Here is a 26,474-nt window from a genome sequence, read left to right as displayed (position 1 = left end):
GGATTTCGGAATGTGTTTCGTCTAGACTGTGCTCAAATATTTGGATTTTTAATTTTGTTTGGTGTATAAATAAGTTTTGAAAGGTATGTGTACTTCGAAAAAAATCCAGGCCACACATTTAAAAGGTAAGAAACTGTTTTGAATAAATCCTGCGGATTATTCTATATTGTAAATATTTCACTATTTTTATTTCCTTTTTATATCATCTTTAATACTTATTCGCAAACATCCATAGAATTTTTTTTATATAAAAATTTTCATTATATATGACAGAATAGTCATGTAGTAGCACGGTTTTGTTATTTCATGAGGACTTCTACACAATAACGAGGGTTGTCCCAAAAATGTGAACTTCTTATTAATAAATCGTTCATAAACCATCTGGCCAAACTTATTTATTTTTGCACTTTGTTGAGAAATGATATTTTCGTCATTTTGAGAAAATATTATGAGGCTTCAGTGTCTCGGAGTGATGAAATTGTCTATTAAAAAATCAATTCTTTTGGTAATTCTGTGAGATAGATACTCGGCAACTTAAAGAAAATCAAATACAGCGACGAATTTATGCTTCAGACGGTTTTTTTAAGACGCACGATTCCTGATCAAATTCACAAACGTTACGAGTACGTTTTGACGTCAGTGTTGCACCGACAGTTATTCTGTATGATTCGTATAACTGAAAGAAAAGTGTTTTAATAGAGATACTTTATTGAAATTCCTATATATTATCCAAAAAATATGATTATTGTGCATGCCAATTTTTAATTTTATAGTATAAGTGAAACAAAAAATATTGAAAATGTTTGCGTTGTTCTTGGAGTTTAAAACAATAGACAGAATGTCAAAAGTTCAAAAACGACATGAGTGATGCACGGACAGAGTTCAAGAACGATGACAAACTAATTCTGAAAGACTTACCGAATTAGCGGTGCTAGTTTAGTAGTCGATATAGTTACAATTTTTACACGAAGCTATGCTTATAAAATGTTGAGTTCATAAAACAAACATGAGTTCACGTACGTGCCAGTATAAATACGTGAATTGTCCCTAATGAAAATTTGAATGCTTAACTAATTTATTTTTTCGATATCTTTTGATATTCTTCTTCTAAAGAGAGAGTATTGATCATAGTCTTGTAGGCACTGGACATCCAGGCTTATACACTTCAACTTATTTTGATAATAAAGTCAAACCTTACAAAATTTCCTGATGTTTTACTTTGATATATTTAAGAAGGGATCATAAATGACCAATGATCTCGTGTTAAGTATATTTATTAGGTTTTCAATGAATTATGATTAGCAGTTATTTCGGAAAACATGGTATTGATTTTTGATTCAAAAGATTATTAGTAGGAGTGGTTATATGATATGCAAATTTAAGAATGTCATTGCAATGGAATGTGAACGTTCCTCTTATTCCTACTTCATATTATTATGGTTAAAAAAGTTTGTCTGTAGTAGCTCCGGTAGAGAGCAGGTGCAATTGCACTTATATTAGGATGGATCTTATGTCGATATCGTTCTACTGTAGGATTTAAATCAAGTGAGAAATTTCTATATGGAGAGAGAGAGAGAGAGAGAGAGCAGGAGGAGGAAGTACTTTTTTAGAATGAAAAGTTATCAAAATAAAACACTGAAGCTCAAGCTGACACAGTAAATATTTCGAAGGAAACATCTTTTTCGTTTCATGAAAGATATTTGGAGTCGATAAAAAAAATTCTTAAATCAATAAATCATTATAATTACATGTATTTTTATTGATTTTTCAACTGGGTCTTTGTTGTATGTTAGGGAAAGATTATTCTCGTGTAATATTCCTGCATTTTTATATTACACAACGTGACATGCAATAATTTTCCCCTTTATTATTGAAATAAGGCATTATTTTCTTCTTTAATGTGTGTTTGAAGACAAATCGATACATTGACATAAATAGGCAAGTCTAGGTTTCAAATAAAAAATGCTCTGCAATTCTCAGCTATAAATCGGGTTCTTATGATAGAAAATTCGCAACAAGTAATTTTATTTATTTAAGTGGGAAATCCATTTCAGTATTCAACAAAGAGGGAGCGACAGGTTCTATTGTGTAAGCTTTGACAAAAATCTCAAGGAAAAGATACTTTCGCAATTCGATTCATAAGTAATTTTATTTTATGTAATAGACTCCCTTCTGTAGAAGTGCACTTCAAAAGAACAGAAATATTTATTTGAAACAATTCCAGTAAAATTAAGTTTCATGGCTGAAATTCTTGAAACTCTGTTTATAGGAATTTTATTTATAAGTTCACTATCAAAAAATACAATTTCAATAATAACGGTCTTCTGGTATTGATTTAAAAACGAAAAGGTTTCTATATCTCATAAAAAGAACCAGATCTATAATTAGACAAATAATTCCTTATATAATGTATAGTAAGAATTTCTCTTTTCTTTTAGATTGCTATTATAGTATTATTGCAATATTGATCAAGGAAATTCCTCGGCTAATATATACTAGTAGAGAGAGAGAGAGAATGAGAGAGAGAGAGGTGTAGATATAAAAAAGAGGGTACTTTTAACTTGAAATCTCGCTCATTTTGACTTTTTCTTATTTTATGAAATGTATTCATTATGGCTCATGAGTATTTTAATAAATTGATGCTTGTGTTTTGATGAGTAAAATCATGGCAGAGTAAAATAATTGAAATACATTGAACTTTTGTATAATTCTACTATAAATTTGAAAGAAAATATCGTGTATTTAATCTTTGATGTAGATCCTCTGTATATAAGACTCGTCAAAATCACCAATATCCTATATTTATTTTGGAACATAAGGTTTTATTGTTTGTTTGTTTCCAGGGAAATACAAATTGTCCGTTTTATTTTCAGTTAAGGTTTATCATTTCTCAAAAAAGATTTTAGATTGAAAGTTTTTACATCAATAAATATGAAATCTGTCTATTTGACCATGTATACATTGTATTGAAAACGTCAATATATGATTTTATTTACGATTATCAATATGGTAGATATAATTCAAAAAAAAAAAAAAAAAAACAAAAAAAAAACAAAGGTACAATTACCTACTATCTACCTTGAAAAATGTGACGGAGATTTGGAATCGGCAAACAAACAAAAACATTAATGATTGCCTTAAGGGTGGTCTTTAAAATTGATGTCAAATTGCCAAAAATTATAGTTTGTTGCGTGAGCATTTATATTCTGCTGACTTACTGGCTTAGTGAAAGGTTTAAATGGAACAAAAATAAGTCCATTATGTCTTTAGAGGGGGTCATAAGAACCGAAGCTCAATTTAAAAAACTCTAAGTGGAAGACGGCTTTACAATGAAAAACATAGAAACCTATAAAACAGTCTATGAGAGCTAGAAGAGAAATCCACATGAAAGATAGTAATTTTCTCGTAAGTGCATAACTAGTGAGAAAATTCAGCTAATGCTGCTATTTCATTTGCTTTATAGCTAATTAACTTGTCATGTTATTCCACACCTGGAAAAGATTCCATTCGAATTTTGATTTCTATTATTGATGTGGCATTGATGGTGTTGCTAGCTATAGTCTTTTGTCTTTCAAAAGAACAGAACTTTTGCAAAAATGGACAAACTTACTGAATTAGATGTTTGTTTTTTTCCAGAGGTGCAGAGTAGCGAAAATGTTGTGTCTCTACAGAGCAGCATATAGAAGCACAATATGTATCAAGTCTTAGCAGAATGCAGAATATGTATATGTGTGCAGAGTAGAACAGTATGTACAATAACTACTGAGTGTACAGAATCTATAATATTGATACAGAGTAGTACAGTGTGTGTGTGTGTGTTGGTCAGATTTCCACAGTACGTATATCTGCTCGGAGTGACACTATCTCTACACTATCTCTATGTACAGTATTTCTATGGTATCTATACTTATAAATTAATAAATTTTGCAAATAAACTCCGAAACGGGTGCTCCAGAGTTCTTACTTACTCCTCTAACAATGCACTAGATACAAGATGATGTCCGTAAACTATATTCAGATTTTAATCGGATAGTAAGTATCGTACATTAAATCAAAAGTCTACTTTTATTTTCTATAAACTGTCATGAAATAGCAAAAACGTGAGTACGGTGGCGTTTCCGGATGGCGGATCTAAGTTACTGGCAATATTTAATGAAACTGACAACAAGTAACCGTTTATTTATTTCATAAAACGTCATCACTGAATCATTCAATCAAAACTTGATTGAAATGATATAAAAGAAATAAGTTGTGATAACCGATTTAAAAGGGAAATGTGCAAATCATTTTCACCATTCACCGATCTTAATATTGACGGAAGCTTCTAGAGCATCATATAGCATCGAGCCCGATGTTAAAGAGAAAAACGAGACAATTAGATTTTATAGCTGCATGAACATAAAAAAAGCTGTGGTGTGAATGGTCATTGAAATAATGGTAAATCATCGATAACACAATATAAGTTGTGATATTTATATATCGAAAGACTATTAAACATACATGTATATAAAAGGTTTTCCTAATAAAGTTATCGGTAATTTGTATTGTATTCCTTACTGAGAGCATCGTGGCAACTAACCCGAAGTACAATTTATACTTCGTAATAACTTGCTTACATGAAAAGAAAAAAATAATGAATAATGTATTGTTCAAATATACTTAAAGATGTAAAATTTTGTGCTTTAATCAATACTTTTCAGTTTTTTTTTCTGAATACAGTCTTTTGTATCAAATACTCGACCTATTCAGAGGGCGTTAAAAGCTAATTTTTTACACAAGTACTCGGGTCATGGTTTATAAATATGTATGTACCTTATTATGTAAAAAACAAGTACATTCTTTACATATCAATAAGGTACAAACATATTTATAAACCAAGACCCAAGTACCTGTGGATTTTTATCCCCCCCCCCACTCCCCCCCCCCCGAAAATTAATTTATCAGTAAGGAAATGTAATAAGAGCTCAGCATCTGAAGTACAATATCCATAATATAGTATAACAGGTTTCTCAATAAACGTCAATTAATGAAATTGTTATTTTTATTTTACAAAAGGGGAGGGGGGGTGGGGGTGGAGACGTACATTTACTTCATGCGGGATTTTGAACAAAGTATTTCTTCCTGCTATAAGCCTGTAGGCTGTCATCAGAAACTACAATATATTTTCTGTCGGTAGTGGTATAAATTCAATTCCCCGCGCTTGCGCGGGATTTCATCTAGTAATTATATACTATTTGCGAAGAGTGACATAGTATGTAGAATATCTGTCAAGAGCGTTACATGTAATTATCATGTGTGTGCTATCTGCACAGAATAGCACATTCTGTGTATTTTCTGTACAGAGTAGTACAATATGTATAAAATCTGTACAGAATAGCACAGAATATATAATATCTATGGTGTCCGGATAGGGCCATTTGCAAAAGCTCAACAGCGCGTTCAGAAAAACACGCCATCGCGCTAACACACAACACGCCATCACACTAACACATTTATACAAAACAAGTCATCGCGCTTATACACAACACGCCGTCGCGCTAACACGCTTTCAAACAACACGCTGTTGCGCTAATACAACTTTACACAACAGGCTGTCGCGCTAACGCAACTTTACACTACAAGCGGTCGCGCTGTCACACAACTCGCTAACACAACTTTGTGATAGCGCGACGGCGAGTTGTGTGTTAGCGCGACGGCGTGTTGTGCGAACTTGTGTTAGCGTGACGGCGTGTTGTTCAATGATTTGTTAGGCGTGTTGTATGTTAGCGCGACGGCGTGTTTTCTGAACGCGCTGTTGAGCTTTTTGCAAATGGCCCTATCCGGATACCATAAATATCTGTATAGAGCATTGCTTTATGTATTATAGCGGTCAACAGTATCAAGGTATGTATGATATCTGTAAAGAGATTTACAGTATCAATGATATCTGAACAGAGTTACTAAGTACATTATATGTATATCCGTACAGAGTACTAAAGTATGTTGGATAACTATTGCAGAGTATATGGGATATCAGAATATAAGAGAATATTAGAGTGTGTAGGTTATCTATAAAGATATATAAAATCTGTATCCGGTTTCTCTTACATGCCTGGGGCCCGTTTTACAAAAGAACTTACGACTAAGACCGAAAACTTAAGTTGATTGTAAAATTTTGCAAAATTAATGATTCCGTTTAAAATTGCTAGCGTAAAAATATCTAACTACATTCCATTTAAAAAGATTAAAACCATTTTCAACGTGATGTAAATTAAAAAGTTATAAACAGAATTAAATTTTGGTCTTAGTCGTAAGTTCTTTTGTAAAACGGACCCCTGATTCTTGAGAAAACTGCTCACGTTTCTGTACTTCTCTTCGATTACTGATACATAGAATTGAAATATAGCCTGGTGTGTGCAATTGCGTGACAATATGAAATATAAGACACGACCATGAAAGAATCCTCACTGGAAACAATTACCGCAATTATACGATAATTAGGACTTTAATACAATTATGGATCTTTCCTCTTGGCAGTGTCTCTCCTTAACAAAAAAAAAAAAAAAAAAAAAAAAAAAAAAAAAAAACAGGCAACGTTTCTTATTAGGATTATTCTTTATTGACGTGGAAGTTTCATCAATAAAAATATAATTTACAAATCTAAAGGGTAAAATTACTGGATCTGTTGCCCTTGTCATACAGCACAGAAAGAATAATTTTGGTAGTCACTTAAGGAATATTTCTTTTAAGCACGACAAGCTTCAAGCGAAAAATATGGTTGCTGAAAATAAAATTTAACATTAATGTATTGCCAAAGTTACTGTCATATCTATAGCATTCGCGATACGTCGACTTGAGAGTATCTATACATAAGCTAATGTTTTTTCCAATTATTTTTCAAGCTCATAAATCTTCTGTAATTTACAAAGGGGTCCTGTAACTTTTTAAGGATATATTCCCCAATTTAAAAAAAAATCATCATTTTCATTTTTTTATTTTCTTGAGAATAAATAAAATGAATCTAGATATAGAAATGAAATGCACATAAATGAAAACAATGAAAGTATTCCATTGCCATTTGTTTGATTAACATTTTAGCATGAGAGTTGTGCATATTTCTTACTTGAAGATATATTGACAAATGTACTCTCCAGATATTTAGCCATCTTTCCATATTGATTTTAAAAGAGATCTCCTACATAGATTTTCTTCAGAGCTTTAGAGTTTGACAGAATCGCCTTTTTGTGGTAAACTTATATTTCAATGTCGGGGTAGTCTTTCGCCTAGCATATCCGATCCCAGCATTGAGGTCTATTATGCTCCCATTTATCATCAAGGGTCCATTACAACACCACTTATCACGAAGATGAGACTGCTATATTAGACTTCTCTCTTACTTCAGGTCCTCGCAAAACAAAGGAATAGCTCGATGGACCACAGACGAAGTATTCTTTTATTGAAAACGGCTGTATATTTGGCTCATGGTGTGAAATCAGATGATAAAATCAGCAAGAAATTGGTCTGAAATGGAAAGATGATATTTGGCTTATTGCTTCAGACTGTGATTGTTGCGTCTGCAGGGCCATCAGACCGACCTTTGGGGGATCATCACCAAGTGAAAAATAGCTCAGGTATAATTGTTTTATTTAGTAGTATCTAAAAACAAAACTGTGTTTGCATATCACGATGAAATTACCCTAGGCGATGTCTACAATTGGGCTTCTAATAGATAATAATTGCAATACCAATATGCATTTAAAAAAAGTGGTAGATACAAACATTATCACGGAAGTGTTTTTAGCTTTATATCTAAAATTTTGTCCCTTTTATTTTGAAGATAAAACTTCTTGCTGAAATGATTTGCTTAATCTAATATATTAATCTCAGCTTTTTCAAAAAAAAAAAAATCTTGTTATAGTATAAAGTCTGCGCACTGGGACTTTGATATGCGTTGCTTTGATGAAAAAGGTAAGATGGACAAAGAGTTATCTCTTTCATTTTACATCACATTGTACAATAACCTGAGCGATTTTCTTTTCTAAAAACAGAATTATAATAATTATTGTTGACGATTTTTCAGTTTCATCTAGAAATAATCACATTCACAAGCATGTTTACGTCTATAATAATGAACGTACTAGGCAACTAAACAACCTAACTACAGTTAATTTGCCTTTGCTTAAAAGGTTATTTGGATTGGAAACTCCATGACAGGCGCTGTATTGGACCATTATTCTGGCAGAGTAGTTTATAATCACATCTGACATCTATTCCCCAGGCTAACGGACAGGAATCATACCCAATCAATCGAGGTCCTCCGTTAGTGGTCATCATCCATTTGGTTTTTTATCTAAAGGAAAGAATGCTCCGGGAGAAGAATAAAAGCAAACTCTTCCGTTTTTATCTATCTTTGACAAAATATCAAACGAAACATGTCAATCATTCTGTGATTCTAATTTGTTAATGTTCATTAGCATTCTTCAGTATTCAGAATCAGTGCCATAAGAAGACACAAAAGTGTACTAATAAGATAACTTGCGTGAAGAGTAATATAATAAAGTTTCTTTTAGAGTTCATTTCATAGATTTGTAAATATTTCTTCGAAATTTTAGGGAAAATATAAACAAAGGACATATATTGGAGATCAAAAATATGCCTTTCTGGTTAAAGAAAAAAAATATTTTTCACCTTACTTAATTTAGAATATTTCTGGGTTTGTAGAACTATTTCAATAATCAAGAAATATAACACACTGCGTTAATCTGATTCTAAGAAAGATTTGATCTGATAATCTCAGAAAAAAAAACTATTCAAATGATTAATAACGTTTCATTGAACACTTAACCGGGCCAACAGTTAACGGAAGTGGTATTTCAGAGATATCAATAATAGTAATCAGATCCGGAAAATTAGTATTAATACACTACATAAAGAAAATAACATTGAAATAATTGACATACTGATCTAGATATAGTAAATATATGTTGCTAATGTTATCCAGGACAGCAAAGTAAAGCAAATTTTCTTGATATATGTGTCAATTTTATTAAACAAATATGAAAAAAGTTATTGTTCATTATCAAACACTGGTTGCCCTTTTTAAGGGATATTTTAAAGAAGTTTTAATAAAAGATTTGAATTAAAACTCAATTATGTATTGTATAATGATGAACCTTAAACCAAAAAAAAAATATCCAAGAGTTTGGAGAATATATGTTCCAGGCTTTCATTTTTCCATTTAAAAGTTATATTTTTGAGGGCGTAGGGGAGTTTGCAGTCAGTTGTTTTCTTGAGTAATACAATTAAAAGTAAGAAAAATTCTTAAACAGGTGATTTTTTCAAAACACCCGAATAATTGAAATTCAATACTTTTTTCAACATTCATAAATAGTAAAGGCAAATAACATATAATTTACTGAAAAAGTAAAATCTGCATTACAAAAGTTGTTTATATGGCCCTTTTCATGACTGAATTGAAAAATCCTCTTTCTTGTTTGAAACCAGAAATTATTTTCATAAAATTAGAAATAAGAAAAAACAATCTGTGTCATGCATAATAGAAAGAAAATTGAATAAGATTTTTTTTTAAAATACAATATCAGATTCCAACTGGATTCATTTTTAAGCAGAATGAGAGATTTTTGGAAAACATAGTTAAAATTACGTGTATTTTATATGACTTTCGAGCCTTTTTTTCTCCTGCGGATGGTTCACTCTTTCTTCGACTATTTCAATTTAAATTAAACAACTTTCAGACAAAGCGTCCATTATGCATGGATCTAGACATTTCATCAATTACAGTTGCTTTAATTCTTGCATTTAGGAGGAGATTTTTAATCCCTAGTGGAGATGTAATCAAATATCATGTGATGGACCCATACCTTATTTGATAAATGATGAAAATGTAATCAGCTTTCCCTGTAAGATTTATTGGAATTCAAAGTCTTTAAGAATCAAATTGATTCAATTAAAAAGAATGAAATGTAACCACTTTATATTTTCTGAAATGTTGTAAATTAAAATTACAAGTTCAGCAACAATTAATCTTTACATAACATTGTTGCAAATGTTATTTCATATAATGCAGCAGGCAACAGCTCGTATAGAGTTACCATTAATTTCTATTGACTAGAATTGGCAATTGTAGTAAACTGAATTGCGTGAAAAAAGAAAGAATAAAAGAAATTGTGTCATAAACCAGGTAATGTAAGAACGGGAATAATAACATTCCGATCAAGAGAAGGAGAACACGGCGGGTGTGACAGGTCGGCAAGGGATGCTCACTCCTTCATGGCATCTAATCCCACCTCTGATGTTTAAGAGGCCCGTGTTTGCTCTGTTCCTGATTTGTATTGTTTGAATGGACATTTGAGCTTGAATACTGTTCGTAATTTTTCTATTTCATTTAAGTTTCATTTCCTTTATGCAGATTGCCACCGCACCTTTAGCTATAAAACATCAAGTACAGGTATGTTCGCCTCCCCGAGCTTCCCCCGGGAGTACCCGGACAGCGTTATGTGCAGTTACTTTTTCCACGGCTCACCCAGCGGAAAAGTGCAGATCACTTTTGACTACTTCAGTTTAGAGAAACCATCAGACAATGGGTAAAGAAAACTTTCATCTTTTTGATTGAAGTGTCAACTTTTCATCTATTTTTGGTCTTACACGTGTATATTTGGAGTAAGTGTATGATGCTGACAATTTTCAGACCTTTTTCAAACACATCTTGTCAAGCAAAAAAAATTCCAATTACCATCAGATCTAAAAAAAAAAAGAAAAGAAAAAAAAAAGATACCATATTTAAATAATACTCTTTTTTCGTAAATCGCCGCTATAAGGAAGAGACCTAAGGAAAGACAACCCACTTACATAACAAAATAACGATAAGTTAGCAGCTATACATTTGTAAACGGTTTATCATTAGATCATATGATATGAACATGGTATAGTTTTGAACCTGTAATGACGTAATTGTAAAATTACCCATTTCTGTTAATTGGAGTGAAAAACTGTAAAAGCGTCTGCCTTTATGGAAGAGAGTAACATTATTTCGATGTGCAGAATGATTCCTTAATGGAGAGTTGTTAATTTATTTTATGCTATGTTGAAAACAGGTGTAGTCTTAACTTCTTTATTTGCTGCTATAGAAACATGTAGGCTGTAGTTGTTCTTTAAAAATATCAGCTAAGTAACGTTTTAGATAAGTCAATGACGAGCGATGAACATGTAACATTTTATTTCGAAATTCATAGACAAGTTGCTTTGACGTAGACTTCTGGTAATGCCGTCATGAAATATTCTTTTCATTTTTATATACATATATTTACTTTATTTCAAAAGAGGTTATGAATTTAATGAAAACACTCAAAACACAATACAATTTAAAACGCAGTTCATTGTTGATTGGAATTGGTTTGCTATTGAATTAATGCCGAATTCCTGTCTGTTAGGGTTAGACAAACGCGTTGAATATTCATTACCCTGTCAATATTTGATACAATTTATCAATCTTATTAGCATAAAATCTATTATAGAGATTCGAGTAATTGCCTGTAAACATGTATAGGCTCTAAAATAGTTCTCCAGTATCGTCTGTATATTTCCTTAGATGACATAAAGCTAGAGCCAATATCTGTTCACTTCCTGTTCCGATGTCTCGACGTCTGAAAAAAAAATCTGTTATATAATTGCTTATTTGCATGTATATACATGCATACCATTAATTTGTTAATTCCATTACACTTTAGCGGTTTTATATTCACAAAGGACGTATGCAATTGGTTGTATTATCTATTAACATTTTCATTTATTTCCTTCAAGAATTGATATTTACTTTTTATAAGGTCCCAAAGCCAAAGTAGAAAGCTATACTTTTATGTAATCTCATATAAAATACACTTGTATATTGTTTTTATATCAGGTTATATCATTTTAAAACTGAACAACAGGATTAGAATAAAATGCTATTTTTTGTCCTTTGAGGGAACACGATTAAGTTTTTTTTTTCTTTTTTAAACAACTTTTGACTTCATTCAATCATGCCTTAACTGACAATCACATATTGGTACATGTATGATTCCTGTTCTTTTAGGAGTATCAATAAATCCTGAAGTGGATGTCAAATACATGTAGTGAGATTCTGTTAATTGATGCTTAAATATTTGTAATGATTATTGAAAACGCATAGTCCACCTTCTTTAAGGGATAAAATGGAATAACCTGTCCTCCCTCAAAGTAGACTACTTTGAAGGGCATATGATAGACCGCACTGAGGTTTTGATGCAGAGCGGCTGTTGGTAAGCCAGAATAAAAGCAATTGATAAAGAAGAAAGACTGTTAAAGAGTAGAATGAAATAGGTCTGCAACAATGAAATGGATCTACAACAGTGGTAAGAATCTCGGGGTACCGAGGTGAGATACAGGGTGCTAGTAAATCTGAATTAGAATGAAACACCTATTACCCGCTATTGATAGGAACCTAGGGCAAGGTACACGGTTCCGTTGCAGTAATTTGCTATGATTAAAAAATATACAAACCCAGATAGGTTAGAGAATTTTTTTTTTACTGTATATTTATAAATCCTTGATCATTAATTCAGGTAGAGTTAAAGCAAAATTCATGACCATTTTTATCATCATTCATCATTTTTAAAGTTATATGTTTAAATGATATTTATCAGTATATAACAAGTACTCCGAAAAGAATAATATAAAGCATCATATCATTACGAATATGTCCTTTCTACTCATAACACTAAAGATTTTTGTAATTTAAATGGCCGTCAAAACTGTGTGTTTTTAAGGGGACAAATAAACTTATTGCTGGATATGGACGCGTATATCTTCTTTTTCAAAATCTATGAGTGCAGTCGTTTTGCTCCCATTTAGGTAATTTTCAGTCATTCTTGGACCTTGCTTTTTGTCACTGGAATTTTAAGAATTGCAATAGATCGTTCTGTAAATTGAATTTAACATCTAAAAAATATTAGATTTTTTCTTTAAAAAAAAACCATTATCAAATTATCAAAGATGAATGCCTCTAGAGTTAACTTGTTTCGAGAACAATGCAATTAGTTTTTCAATGAATCCTCTCTTAATTAAGGAACCTTTTGGCGTTCATCTTATCTTAAAAAAGATGTGGGCGACCTTTGCATCCATCTTAATCTACACCCATAGCCTGTTCGTTATTTTACTTCAGAATGAAAAAAGAAGATGAAAACTTTCTCAATCAACCTTTCAAAGAAAAATAAACGAAGCCAATTGACATTATTTTTATTATGATTAATGGTGTAAGTCAATCTGCGAAAAAAAAAAACACAATCTGAAATTATATTAAAAATTCTCGATTCTTCGTTTCATCGAGACGGCAAGAATTTAACTTTTATACACTCCATTACTCTGTGTTCAGGAATATTGTTAACCAACTTTTTTTTTCGAAAAAAAAAATCCAGAAAATTGTAATGTAAGTAATTTTCGCCTAGAAGAAGCATTCAGCCAGAGTTCTTTGTCAATAATTAAGTGTCAACTATCAATATCTAAAACCTTTTGATTACTCGCGTTCCGATGAATAATATTACTGTAGATATATAGATTAAGATATTTATACTCATTAAGTTTTGTATGATCATATTTTGAGGAACCGTTGATACAAACAGACTCCATTACCTTCACTGTTCCTCCAAATCCTACGTATGTTACACTGATAATTATCTGCATACTAAAAATTGATCGTTTTTAATCCTCAGATTCAATTAACATTTTGTTTCTCAACTTAATTACCTCTTTACTAATCAGAATATTCAGGGACGTAGTATAGTGAGGCATTTTGACAAATACATGTACTGTATTTCAAGTTGTAAAATCGTTTACTTTATCGTTGTTTGTATGTTTTTATCATGTAACCGAATCATTCAAATTCTTATTAAAATAAAATAAAGAAACACCAAAAGATCGACTTCTTTTGCTTTCTCAATGCGAAACATGTATTCTTAATGAAATATAATAAGCCCTGTATCATGCTACCAATGTTTGAAAATGAATTTTTATGCATGTTTTTAAGAACTAGTTAAAATGATTGTCTAGTTAATTACATGAATGGCACTTTAAACTATAGCAGTAGATTCCGAGTATGAAGTTGAAGAATAAAGAATGATTGATAAATATTTGAAAAGCTACTGAGCTTCATTAACATGGACTCCTTCCTCCTTATTTTTGAGACAAAAATATTGAATTTCTGGTGTCAGGTATAACAAAATATTGCTAGAAAGCATTTCTGGAGGACCAAAAACAATAAAAGTATTCATAGTGATATCATTGTAGTAGCTTGTTTTATTAAAGGACTACTGGGAACAATAAAGCTTACTGTAGAAAATCCATAAAAAGAAAGTTATTTGATAAATGAAAGGAATTCTTCGATATGCATGGTTGAGCATTTGATTTGTATTGCATATTTGATATGATTGCGATCATCAGACATGGCCCCCTTTTATATACACACAGTATTAAAGTGAAATAAAACAAGAAAAATATGATATTAACTCTCTTAAACAACACAATAAACTGCTCTTTGAAAAGGACCATGATTAATGTGATTATCAATATTTGTTCTGGAGGATAAATGATTCATTTAAATAGCATGGTTTTGTTAGGGATGATAGAATAGAATGAAATATAAAAGTGTTATAACCTAATACACGTATTGTCATTCATAATACACAAAAGTACCACTATTTACATTAACATAACATTACGCTTTTCTCTCTCTCTCTCTCTCTCTCTCTCTCTCCATATATAATTTAATAAAGACTTTGAGCCACAACATTCAGCGTGCTAGTTTCCCTATTTCTTAAAAATTTCGGCCTAGAGGCATAAAGTGGAAACCCCAAGTTTCCTTCGATTATTACTGTTGCATAACCTCAAAACTGCACTGTTATGCAGTTATACTAATTAAATAATCTTTTTTTTCAATAGTCGTACCGGTCACGGTACCTAATGGTAGGGTGCTCGCTTCATGATCAGGAGACCCGAGTTCGATTCTCGTTCGCCGCTCCGCGTCAAACCTATGACGTAAACATACGTAGTGTCTGTTCCTTCGTCTAGCGTCCGGTGTAAAGACGTATAACGACCCCCATAGAATGATGACCGGGGGTCATCTTTCGTCATCGAATAATGACCCCCGGTCATTATTCGACGTCGAAAAATGACCCTTTTGCCCGTAGAAAAAGTGTCATCACCCTAAAAATCTGCATACCCCACGTGAAGAAAAATGACCCCCGTAGAATAATGACCCCTTGTGGATTAAAGAGGATTAAAGCTGAAATTTCTAGGGGGCAAAATAAAATTAATAAATCAAGCGACCTTTTGGCCAAAATGCTCACCTGAGCTAAATTGGGAATACATCGATGATATGTTGATCTCATTACCTGTACATTATACAATATTATTATTGCTGCTTTTAAGGTAAATGCGATGATTCAGAATCTAGAGGAGTAAAAGATTTATCGAGCCCAAAGAGCGAGGAGAACATTGTTTTTCGATGGTGGAAAATCATCGTACTGACAGAAAAAAAAAACAGCAATAATTGTTTTATTATATGATTCAACGATTAAATTGATACAAACTGATTAAGCAGACATGTGTTTCAAGTTTCTTGTTTACATTTGCTTAAGTCCAAGCCAAACACAGTGAGAGAATCGGAGTTAACATAAGCATAACCAGTATTAATTTTGCATTTGAAATCTAATTCTGGTGCAATGTAGAAAAATAAATGTCAGACATAGCATCCAAAGGGGAAATGGGGCATTATAAGAGGCAAAATGACAAGTTACCTGAGAAATATTTTTGATGAACCCCTTAAAAAGTATATTGATGTAAGGGGGATTTCCTTTTACTCTACTGTATCAAAAAGTTAGGGGTAGGGAAACCAGACTTGCAATGACCATTTTCAAGCGAAAAAATAAAAAAAAAATACGTTCATGAAAATGGAAGGGGGAGGACACTCCACCCCACCCCGATTCTATGTTATGTTCACCTTGTCCACTCAACTAGGAGAGATGCAGGTGAAATAACTTTCAAGAGTTGTTTTTCAATCTATATTTAGTTCAATGTAAGAAAAATAAATCCTCATATTCACCAGGAAGGTCAATAAAATGGTCTGTCTTAAATTATAAATATTGAAAACGTTTATCTACTTCAATAAGACCGCGGAACATTAACTGGCAAAATTGGAAATATGGAAATATACAGTTTATATCATTTCCATCTGTTACACTCAAAACATCTAATGATAGACAATGAAATGGGCGAATACAGTTCGACACGGACGTTCGAGAAAACATTGGATTGAAATTCTAGTTTGAAATTCATTTTCAATCCATCTGAGCTGTTTTATAATGCAAAGTGTGAATGTATGATTCAAAAGACAAATAATTTCAATTCCAAAATACATGTCGTTTGAAATTCATATTTATACGAGTTGTTTTTTTTTTTTTTTTTTTTTTTTTTTTTTTTTTTTTTTTGCCTATAATTTTAAGGACACGTAAAAGTCATAGAAGACATAGATTATTTTTTCGGGGGAAGGCTATTTGATTCGAAGGGGGGGGGGTCAAAAATTGTCGAGACAAATCATGCCTTCACATGACAAAATATATTTATTTCTAGGATGACAAGAGCTATTTTCTTTTCTTTAGTTTATCTTCACTGAAAAATGTTTGACAATCAAAAATCAAAAACAGGGAGGGGTTGTCCAAACTAAAAAAAAATCTTTCTTTTTTTTATTTCCAAGATTGTAAAGACATCCCCCCCCCCCCACAGGCATGCACAGACCTAACAGAAATAAAATATTTGTCCCTTCAAATTTCTTTTAAAAACTGGACAGAAATTCTGATCTATATAAATTTCAAACTATTCCGAAAGTGAAATTATTTGTCTTTTGGGTCAATCAGTAACACCGTGATTCTAGCGTAGCTGAGGTGGATTGAAATGAATTTCAAACTAGAATTTCAATCCAGTGTTTTCTCAGACATCCGTCCTAAATTGTATCCGCCCATTTCATAGTCTATCATTAATCTTTTGACTGTAACAGATGAAAATAACGTAAGCTGCATATTTCCAATTTTGCTAGTTAATGTTCCGCGGTCTTATACACTGTATTGAAATGTTTCCATATTGATTTGTCAAATGTATCACTGTTTTAAAGTGGAATTCTAAAGAAAATTATTTTTCTTACATGTATGTATCCTATTCTCAGACGACCACGTTAACAGACTCGAATGTACATTATACTGGGATTCTTCTTTATAACTTCTATATATTTGAAAAGAAATTCCAATAGACCACTGTTTATAAATAAAATTGAATGCACATTATACGATTGTATATATTTCAGACATGTAGAAAGTTTATGTCCTTTTTATGTTTGCCATGTCTGCTTCAAATTTGGACGTCCTACTGACTATAGACTATTAAGACCAACTTACAACTAAATTGTCTGACAAGCGGGATGACTTCAGCTTTTTCCATCATCAACATTTCTTATTTATGTAGTAATATTCCGCTATCATTTGCATATGATGTTAATGTATACCAAATTATTCGACACCCAAGAACACGACTATTTTTTTTTAAATCGAGGCAGGCTACTGACAGATACATGTAAGTTGATGTTACAGGGGTTTCAACAACCTCGTTTAAAGTCAGCATTTCGTAAATTCAATGGTCGTATCAATGACCCTGTCAACAAATATAACCTGTAGTTGAGTCAATTGGTCTTTTTTTCTATACTAAATGTGACAACGGAATGTCCCCTGATTTATTCATAGGGCATACGGTGGGTGTGACGGGTCAACAGGGGATGCTTTTCTTGCTAGGCACCTGATCCTACCTCTGTAATTTTTAGGGGTCCATTTTATGCCCTGTTAACAGAATTGTATTGTTTTTGGATATTTTAATATCATCACTGTTCGTTATCTTCACCTTTTTTCCATTAGGAAATATATCCACCGTATGTCGTTCGCACGAGATATTATTTCATTTGCGATACATTCTACCTCATTTGCACAACTTTTTATGTCATTCAAAAAAATCTATAAATATTACATTGCATAACTTTCCGTATTCATTTCCGAAAACTTATCTCATTCATTTTTTTAATTCACTTTTTAAAAAAAAAAGTTGATCGTAATCAAAGCATGCTGAATACTTTGAGAGACGTTTACCAAAAACCAAAACATCCCGCTGCTTGTCTGTTATTTAGCTATGAATGTCTATAATCAGTCAAATATCCAAAAATGAAGCAAATGGAAGACAGACATAAAGGAAGATTACGTTAAGAGTTATAACCAATAGTAGCCATTTTGCGATTTTCAATATGTGCTGAGAACACAATAGGCTTAAAAGATAGAAATATGCATGTAAATGTAATGCTGTTGTATTACATTTTAATTGCATTTTCGTCAGTGTTGATCAAAAAGGGCATAACTTTAGAAGAATTAAACATTGAGGTTCAAACCTTTGGCATCAATCACCTGTTATGAATTGTGTATCACTTTGTTGGAAAGGGGGTCATTTTCCAAGGGGGTCAATATTTTATAGGACTCACATATAAAAATGACCCATAGGGCTCTTTTCTACAAAAAAATTATATTTTTCTACGGCTTGGGGGTCATTTTTTATCGTTGAAAAATGACCCCCCCCCGGTCATTATTCCATGAGGGTCATTATTCGTCTTTACACCGGCACAAAAAGTGAAAGTCACGGGTCTTTCGGATAAGACCTTAAAAGCCGAGGTCTCGTGTCATGGTAAGCGATGGTACGATAAAGAACCCTAACTGCTCAATGAGTGTCGAGTGTAGGTCTAAATTTGAAGCCCTTCACCGACATACGGAGACGTCTCTATATGAGTGAAAAATTCTCGAATAAACAATATACAATCAATCAATCTATAGTTGTACTGCTTGATTAAATGTACGGAGTTAAATTCTCCAACCATATTTTGTTATTTGTTCATATTTGTTCTTAATATTTCTTATCTGGACACGTCTTAAGGAATAGTGCCAAACATAGAAATATCATTTTTCATATTTTTTTAAAAATCTTTTTTACAGGCAAGGGTACATGTAAGTAATGCTTAATACAGTTATTCAAATATACAGGAAGAAGTATAGAATGATAGTAATAGGTATACAGCTTTCTCTTAAAAAAAGGTTATTCTTATTTTTCAAAAGTTTTTTTTTTCAATTACAATAAAATTAGATTTGTTCAGATTGATATGTTGACTTTAACGAGATGTGAGTTTATTTAAAATTGCATCACTTCATTCTGCAGTAACCATCGAAAATCTTGTTATTCTCTCCTGTACGTCACACTTGAAGAGATGTTCCATTAATATAACATTTAGTAAATGCAATTGTTTCTCAAGTGATATTCAATAGGGAGAACAAAAAAGTTAAAACCTAGTTTTCCTGCACTGCCTACTTCTGTAGACGTTGCGTATGTAAACTAAAGAAGGTGGGCGACCTTTGAAAAGATACTTCATCTCATGTCCGTAGTCTCTGTGAAATTCGACTTAGGATTGAGCAGGAAAGATAAATGAAGATCTTCCTACACAAGATCTTTTAAAAGAAAATAAACGAAGCGAACATCTGCTCTGTTTCCTATCATATGTCAGTCTAAGCCAGTCTGCAAAAAAACTCAGTAGGAGCTTGTATCAAATTAGGATTCTAAATTTGGTTGCACCATCAAGATAGTCCTTAAATTTGTATTCATCTACATTCATTTATTTCTCTATCACAGACACTTGTCTGGGTTATGAGTTTTACATTCAATGACTGAGAGTACCGTGTATAAATCATGATACTAGAATAATTTGTCCCACATAAAACTGTAGTCCACAGGTGGTATTTGCAATACAAATATTTTAATCCCTTTTGGAAATGTAAGAATGTAATGATATTTTCCAATACTTCATAACCCTTCATTTCCAACTATTTTCCTTTAGTACACTTTAGATGGTATACTATCTGTGGTATTACAGATAGTTACGTTGTTACTTATTGTGTCCATAAACGAATTTAAATTCTTTAAACATTTACGTCAACGTCAAGCAGGGAAAAGAAAAAAAGAAATACATGCATATCTATAGACAGTCGTGAAAAAAGATTACAGCAGTATATATAAATGAGGCGAAAGAAATGCCTTGTGTATTGAGAACTCTCAGAGATCTAACTGATTGCGAGATCAATCAGAGAAATTTGTTGCTGTGCATAAAAAGCAATTGTTTCTTTCTCAATACTGGAGTAATTTTGATCAGAAAAAAACTTTTGACATATTGAAATGAAATAAATACAATGTAACTTCATTTCAATAGAACAAAACAAAAATATTTCAGAAGTTGCTTTGTTTTAAATCATGATTGTTTTTGTTCACATGGTTGACAGAGAAACAAGTTTCGTTTAAAGAGATTAATTGATGTTACAAATGATAAGGACAGTACAAAATTTCAAAAGAATATTTCTATATTGCATGCGTTTGGTGTTGCGCTTGTGTCATAAAGGGATTGCATTGGACTGATATCTTTGATTATTATGCCCAAACTCACGTCAGAGTGACTTGGGGTTTTATTGAATAAAGGATACTCAGGCAGATTAAAAGGGGCGTGCATGGATATTTTTACAAATTTTTATTTCATTTTTCTTCATAACGAAGTCGATACAATTAACAATGATGTTTAAAAAACATGTTCGATAAATGCGCATATTGCATATTGGTTTACGCACTTAATAACCATTACTGTATATTTTTTATATAAATTATTTTACTGTATTTGTTAGAAAATATTGAAATGAATACCTCGTCATTAACAAAAGAAAAAACGCTTTGTCCAACAAAGGCCAAACAAAACCCTTCGATTCTTGATCTTCATCCAGTATTTTTAAATCAGATGATGAGAGAAAGGGAGAACATTCAATGTCCGGTTTATATTACATGGAGAAGCACAAGCTTCCGGGGACTTCTTTACCTGACCCCATGATAATGCAAGTGGATTTTTCTCCTGAAAATATAAAAGAATCACAATGTTAAAAGATACAAGACCCAAGAGCTTCCAGGGCTTTCGTCCTCCGGGCTTGGGGCCATATCTTTTATAGACCTCCTTCCCTTTTTGTGCATGTATTCCTACTAAAAATACTTTTATATGCCCTTGTACAACTCATGAACAGTTTTACATAATTTGTATCAAGTTACTTTGGGGGGTTGGGGGTGGGGTGTTTTCTAAAATACTACAGCCGTTATCTATACGATTCTGAATATACGAAACGTTAATTAAACGCCTCATGTTAAGTGCATATTAAAAATTTTTCAGATGCACATTTGATTACTTGGAAATATACTATGTAAACCAAAACGGCATGAAGGATCTCATCGACAGACATTGTGGCACGAATACTCCAAAAGACTTCATATCTCAGCATTCAAAAATGGAAATTTTGTTCGTTTCCGATTTTACGAAACATTCGAATGGATTTCTCGCACATTATACTTTCCTCGGGGACAGTAAGTACTTCAATGTAATAAAAGGTAATTATATTAGAACATTTTCAATAGTTCCTTTCTTATCTGGAAACAAAACATTTCTTTTTCCATTTTGACTAAAAATTTAGTTAGTTGAAAAGTAAATCCAGTTTTTAGCGTCAACGTATGATTCGATTTGTTAATATTTTTCCTGCATTCCACTATGAACTAGGTTACTATATCTAAAATTGTCAAGTAAATGTATTTCCAGCTTTGAAACAGTGCATTCGTTGCTTCGTGCGACATAGCAAGATATCGGAATCCCCTTCAGATGTATATATATATATATTCCAAACTTGTCAAAATTCAAACAAAAAACTTTTTAAAAAAACTATTGATTAATATATATATATATATATATATATATATATATATATATATATATATATATATATATATATACGAGGGGTGATCAAAAAGTTCGCGAACTAATTGAAGTACTTCCTTAAAAGAAATAATATGAGGTTTCAGTGTTCATTATTTTTTAAAGTAGTCTTCTCTGATTTTAATGCACATCTGCCATTGTTCTGCCCATGCGCGAATCACGTGATCCAGGCGGTCACGTGACATGCTTCATAGCGGTCTGTCCACAGAAGCTAAGAGATTTTTCCGCGTCTTATATTTCTTACCATGCAAGTAATTTTTTATAACAAGAACAGACAATCTACCAGAAATGGCCACATCTCGGCAATAGGATGGGTGGATAAGGATATCCCTTCCCAGAATTAACATGGTGACCATAACAACCCGAGTCTTCTGTTTTGGGAGCGTCGTTTCTCCAATGTGGAAAAAGTATGGGCGCCTTCTTCTTTTCATATCTCATGTTTAAAGTCTAAAGTAAACGATATTTTAGGGATTTAATAATTATATTATTGCTCAGATATTCATCTATTTTTCTTATTGTAACTTGGCGATCTTTCAAAACAAACTGCTCAACTAAGGACACATCTTTTACCGGCTTGCTTTCGCTGAGCAACAGAACAAACATTATTTTTAACCATCTCCCTGTCTTCACTAAAACATTCAATCCAATTAATGATTAAACTTCTGGTAAGTCTTTTGTCTTCATAAACCTTGTACAAATTAACATATTCAACTGCAAAGGAATTTCCGAGATATATGTTAAACTTTGCAGCCGTTCGTTACTCGAGTCCGACTGAGTCAACCATTTATTGTCACAAGTGATCTGCATACTGACGTCATTTTCACATTGTGACATCACAAACACGGAGCAAAATATTATTTAACATCTGCTATTTATAGAACATGTGTATGACTATGTGTATGCCAAATTCCATTCTGATCTGAATTGTGGTTTTTTAAATATAGAGATAGTTCGCGAACTTTTTGATCACCCCTCGTATATATATATATATATATATATATATATATATATATATATAGCAGTCCCACACGTGTGTAAACAAAACGCTAACATTGATTTGATCTTTAAACTCAGATAGAAATGCTATATTCTGAATGTAAATTAAAGATTTTCAATTTATAGTGAAAATATATAAAACTCAAAAGACATCGAAGAACAAGAAATTTTGATTATATGCAAAAATACTTATTTTATATTGAGAAGTTTTGCAGATTTAACAGCCTTATATAAAAATCATAGAATTTTCCATCGCAGACTGGCATCATTTTGGCCCCTCCACGATCGGTTGTGGACCAGAATTTTTAATGGGATCAGGAGGGATTATCTCCTCCCCTGATTATCCTGAGTTTGCCCCTTCCAGGTCCAGCTGTACCTGGATTATTATTGTCAAGGAAACGGAGAAAATTTTATTGACTCTTGTAGACCTTTCCAGTAGTAGTAGGTTAACATTTTTACATTTTATTTTATTTTTTATGAGCACAAATTACAATTTCTTATATAAGGAAAATTATAATATTTCTTTAACTTTACTGTGCTTTAAGATGGCCGATAATGATGATGATAAAAATAGTAAAATTGAAATACCTTATTATAGACCTTTTTGAATATGTTGATTTAATTCTTTCCACAGGTCAACAAACCAGAGACCCCTGCGAAAAAACACAGCTGGCGATTTACAACGGCTTTGCCGTTCCCGGGATGTTACCGGGGAGGGCATATTGTGGTCCGCTGTCTGGTGTCCACCAAAGAAAGCGAGAATACTGGTCCTCGGCCAGTAGAGTGGTCATAAGGTCAGTTTATAGTCCAGTGTTTGTGCTGCAATGATCATGCTTATTATCATCTCCTCTACTCAAACGTCCCTTGGGTTTGTGAGGGGAGTAGTGGATAAGAAACCCCTGGCTAACGAAGATGGGGTATGAAATATTAAGTTTAAGTATAAAATCACAAATTATCTTATTTTTATATACCGGTTACGAATATCGACATAGGTTCCATATATCTTTGAATGCTTCAGGAATTTTGCCAAAACAAAAAATCTTAATTTTGTAGCTCAAATATGCCGCTTGCGTATTGGGTCGTGTATCTGTATTTATAAACACATTGCAATGTTCTAGATTTTGAATTTACTTCCATCCAGTAAATTTATAATAAAGAAATAAAGAACATGACAGCATTTTTGAAATCTGTAATTTTCAAATTTTGAAATGTTTGACAAGATAATATTTATAGAAATTGACATTATCGTTATTGTTTTTTTAAATTTTTATTTTTATTTATTTATTTATTTATTTGCATTTTATTTATTAATAACAGGAAGAATATATACGGTTATTTTCTCTTTATTTATTGTTCATCAGATTTGAAACAGACGTTGGTGGTCTTAGGTTAGCATTTCGACTAACCTGGACAGCAGTGGAATTGGTAGAAAACGGTACGTTATCTTGGATCCAGCCAGTCGTAAATAAATGTCATTTAACTACTAATTTGACGGGCTAAGTGCAAGCACTAATTACATGTATATGTAAATAAATCAAAATATTGATCTTATCAATTAAGTCCTTTGTGTGTTAATTTCAGATAATTGTCCAAGATTCCTTTGTCAGGGGGAATCGTGCGACGAAGAGTCACCTGATTGTAAATATACAAAGTTAAAAGTCTGTATCGACAAGTCTTTAGAATGCAATGAGGTGCCAAATTGTGGATATTCAGACAGAAGTGATGAAGAAAAATGTGAGTTTCTGTCTAAATCTTCTTTCAATATCATTGGGTTCAGGAGAAGAAATATTTTTATATTAATTTTTTATAGTTTGTATTGCTTTAAAAGTTCAAAGGCAACTTTATTTATAATGTATTTTTTTTTTTACATTGTCCTGAAATTTACATTTATATTTGTATATGACATTACTTTCATTCTTAAAAGCAACTCTTTCAGAAACGTTCAAGTTGATTTTTTTTAAGAATTCATGATACCATGGTCTCTGTTTAACATTCAAATTGTGTTTCGTTTATTTTCTAGGTTTTAATAAAATACTTATGATAGTGATTTACGCGGCAGTGCCGTCTGTGATACTTATTTTAGCTATAATACTGACAGTCTACTGTTGTCGGCGTCACAAGAGAAAACAACTTCACGTAGTGAAATCGGCAGAAAATAACTCTTCCCAACAAACCCACTGGGTTTCACCCCATATCAGGAGCCTGGAAAACAGTCCAGTCACAAACAGATCTCCCCTCATGCATACCACATCGTTCGTGCCATCCAAACATTCCTCTAACCCAGCCTCTCCAAAACGAGACACCAAACGCGTGACTATTGTAGACACTTTTGATATGAAAGAGTTGAGGCACTCTCTGGAGAAACACAATGTTAACGGGGGTGCACAGTTTAACGAAAGCAATATGAAACACATAGTGACACCTTGCGGTGAAAATGATATGAATGAAGTAGTAACTCGTGTTCATGTTCCTATTGATGGCATTTTAAAGACATCTCCACAAAATTTTAGAACTCATCAAAAAAGACCTTCATATCATCTGATGCAAGAATTCAATATGGAAGGGACGGATGTTACAATGAAAATATAATGTTTGTAACTCTTAGTGATTTTAACTTTATTACATTTTTTACTTTTCTTGACGTGATGAAAGAATATGGACTTTAATTTGATTGCGAGAAGAATTTTTTTAATGCATTTTTGAGTTTTGCTTCTGTGTATCGTAGTACTATATTTTAAATAATTTTAAGCGAACAAAAGAATTTTTAATTGTATAAACATTTATAGAAATTTATATAATAAGCCATATTTTTGTTAAAAGGGTCATATGCTGTATACTTTCTGTTGCCAAGCAGGTTCAAACGATCTTCAAAAAGATTATAAGTATTTGAATTTAGTTTACAAGCTTTATTTTTTTGTTACATTTTTGTGTCGCCTGCAGAGCAGAGATACACATAGGGACCACTTTATCTGGATTCTGTCTGTCTGTCTGTCCGTCTTTCTGTCTGTCACATATATTATATATTGAGAATATTGAGAACTGTAACAGGAATTGATTTGATATTTTGGTTGTGTATTGTTTGGTACTAGGGCTTTTGTAAACTACCATGGTTATTGATCATATAACCTTTCAACTTGACATTTGACCTACTTTTCATATTAGTTCATAATAGTGCAAATGTTTGGACAGTTGGAGGGAAGTGTGAGCTATTTAGCATGTATACTGTTTGTCATAAGTTTTGAAAAATACCAGTGATTATCAACTTTAACCTACTCTTCTAAAATACTCCATACGGTAATTTATCTAATGTCTGATAATTCTGCAGGATTTCGATAACTAGCAAATATATTACATGTTTATGAGCTCATGACAATGTACTTTTAAACTACAGTGTATGTGAAATATAAGGTTACCACACAAACGGAACTTTAATACGTCGGGATCAGTATATCGAAATGACAAACTTCAAATAAAGTTGTAGACTGACAATTGCAGTTAAGATAGACTAAAATTTGTTTCTAGTAACGAATTTGAGGGATCATGTGAA

General features: G+C 32.2%; 1 protein-coding gene across 3 annotated transcripts; it reads left to right on the top strand.

Annotated features, from left to right (window-relative positions):
* Positions 1–26,474, top strand: LOC133203832 (neuropilin and tolloid-like protein 2). Of its 3 annotated transcripts, none has more exons than XM_061339622.1 (9): positions 1–125; positions 7,382–7,610; positions 10,409–10,583; positions 21,338–21,528; positions 23,186–23,368; positions 23,562–23,721; positions 24,289–24,362; positions 24,509–24,661; positions 24,948–26,474. In XM_061339622.1, the coding sequence occupies exons 2-9, from the start codon at positions 7,514–7,516 to the stop codon at positions 25,514–25,516; spliced, it is 1,602 nt and encodes a 533-aa protein (XP_061195606.1). In that variant the 5' UTR covers positions 1–125; positions 7,382–7,513; the 3' UTR covers positions 25,517–26,474. The 3 variants fall into 3 exon arrangements, with proteins under 3 accessions (XP_061195606.1, XP_061195603.1, XP_061195605.1); XM_061339619.1 differs by having other exon boundaries at positions 23,171–23,368; XM_061339621.1 differs by lacking the exon at positions 1–125 and having other exon boundaries at positions 7,074–7,610; positions 23,171–23,368.

Source organism: Saccostrea echinata, unplaced genomic scaffold (assembly GCF_033153115.1).
Source record: "Saccostrea echinata isolate AGI-Se365-2 ecotype Australia unplaced genomic scaffold, CSIRO_AGI_Sech_v1 ptg000052l, whole genome shotgun sequence".
Taxonomy (NCBI): domain Eukaryota; kingdom Metazoa; phylum Mollusca; class Bivalvia; order Ostreida; family Ostreidae; genus Saccostrea; species Saccostrea echinata.
The sequence above is the reverse complement of the archived record's forward strand: the minus strand, read 5'-3'. Positions and strand labels throughout refer to the sequence as shown.

Excerpts from the sequence above, each read along its gene's own strand:
- LOC133203832 (XM_061339619.1), top strand. The coding sequence starts at position 7,514 with ATGATATTTGGCTTATTGCTTCAGACTGTGATTGTTGCGTCTGCAGGG. Across the intron at positions 10,584-21,337 it reads GAGAAACCATCAGACAATGG|ATGCACATTTGATTACTTGG; the intron begins GTAAAGAAAACT and ends AAAATTTTTCAG. Across the intron at positions 24,363-24,508 it reads AGTGGAATTGGTAGAAAACG|ATAATTGTCCAAGATTCCTT; the intron begins GTACGTTATCTT and ends TGTTAATTTCAG.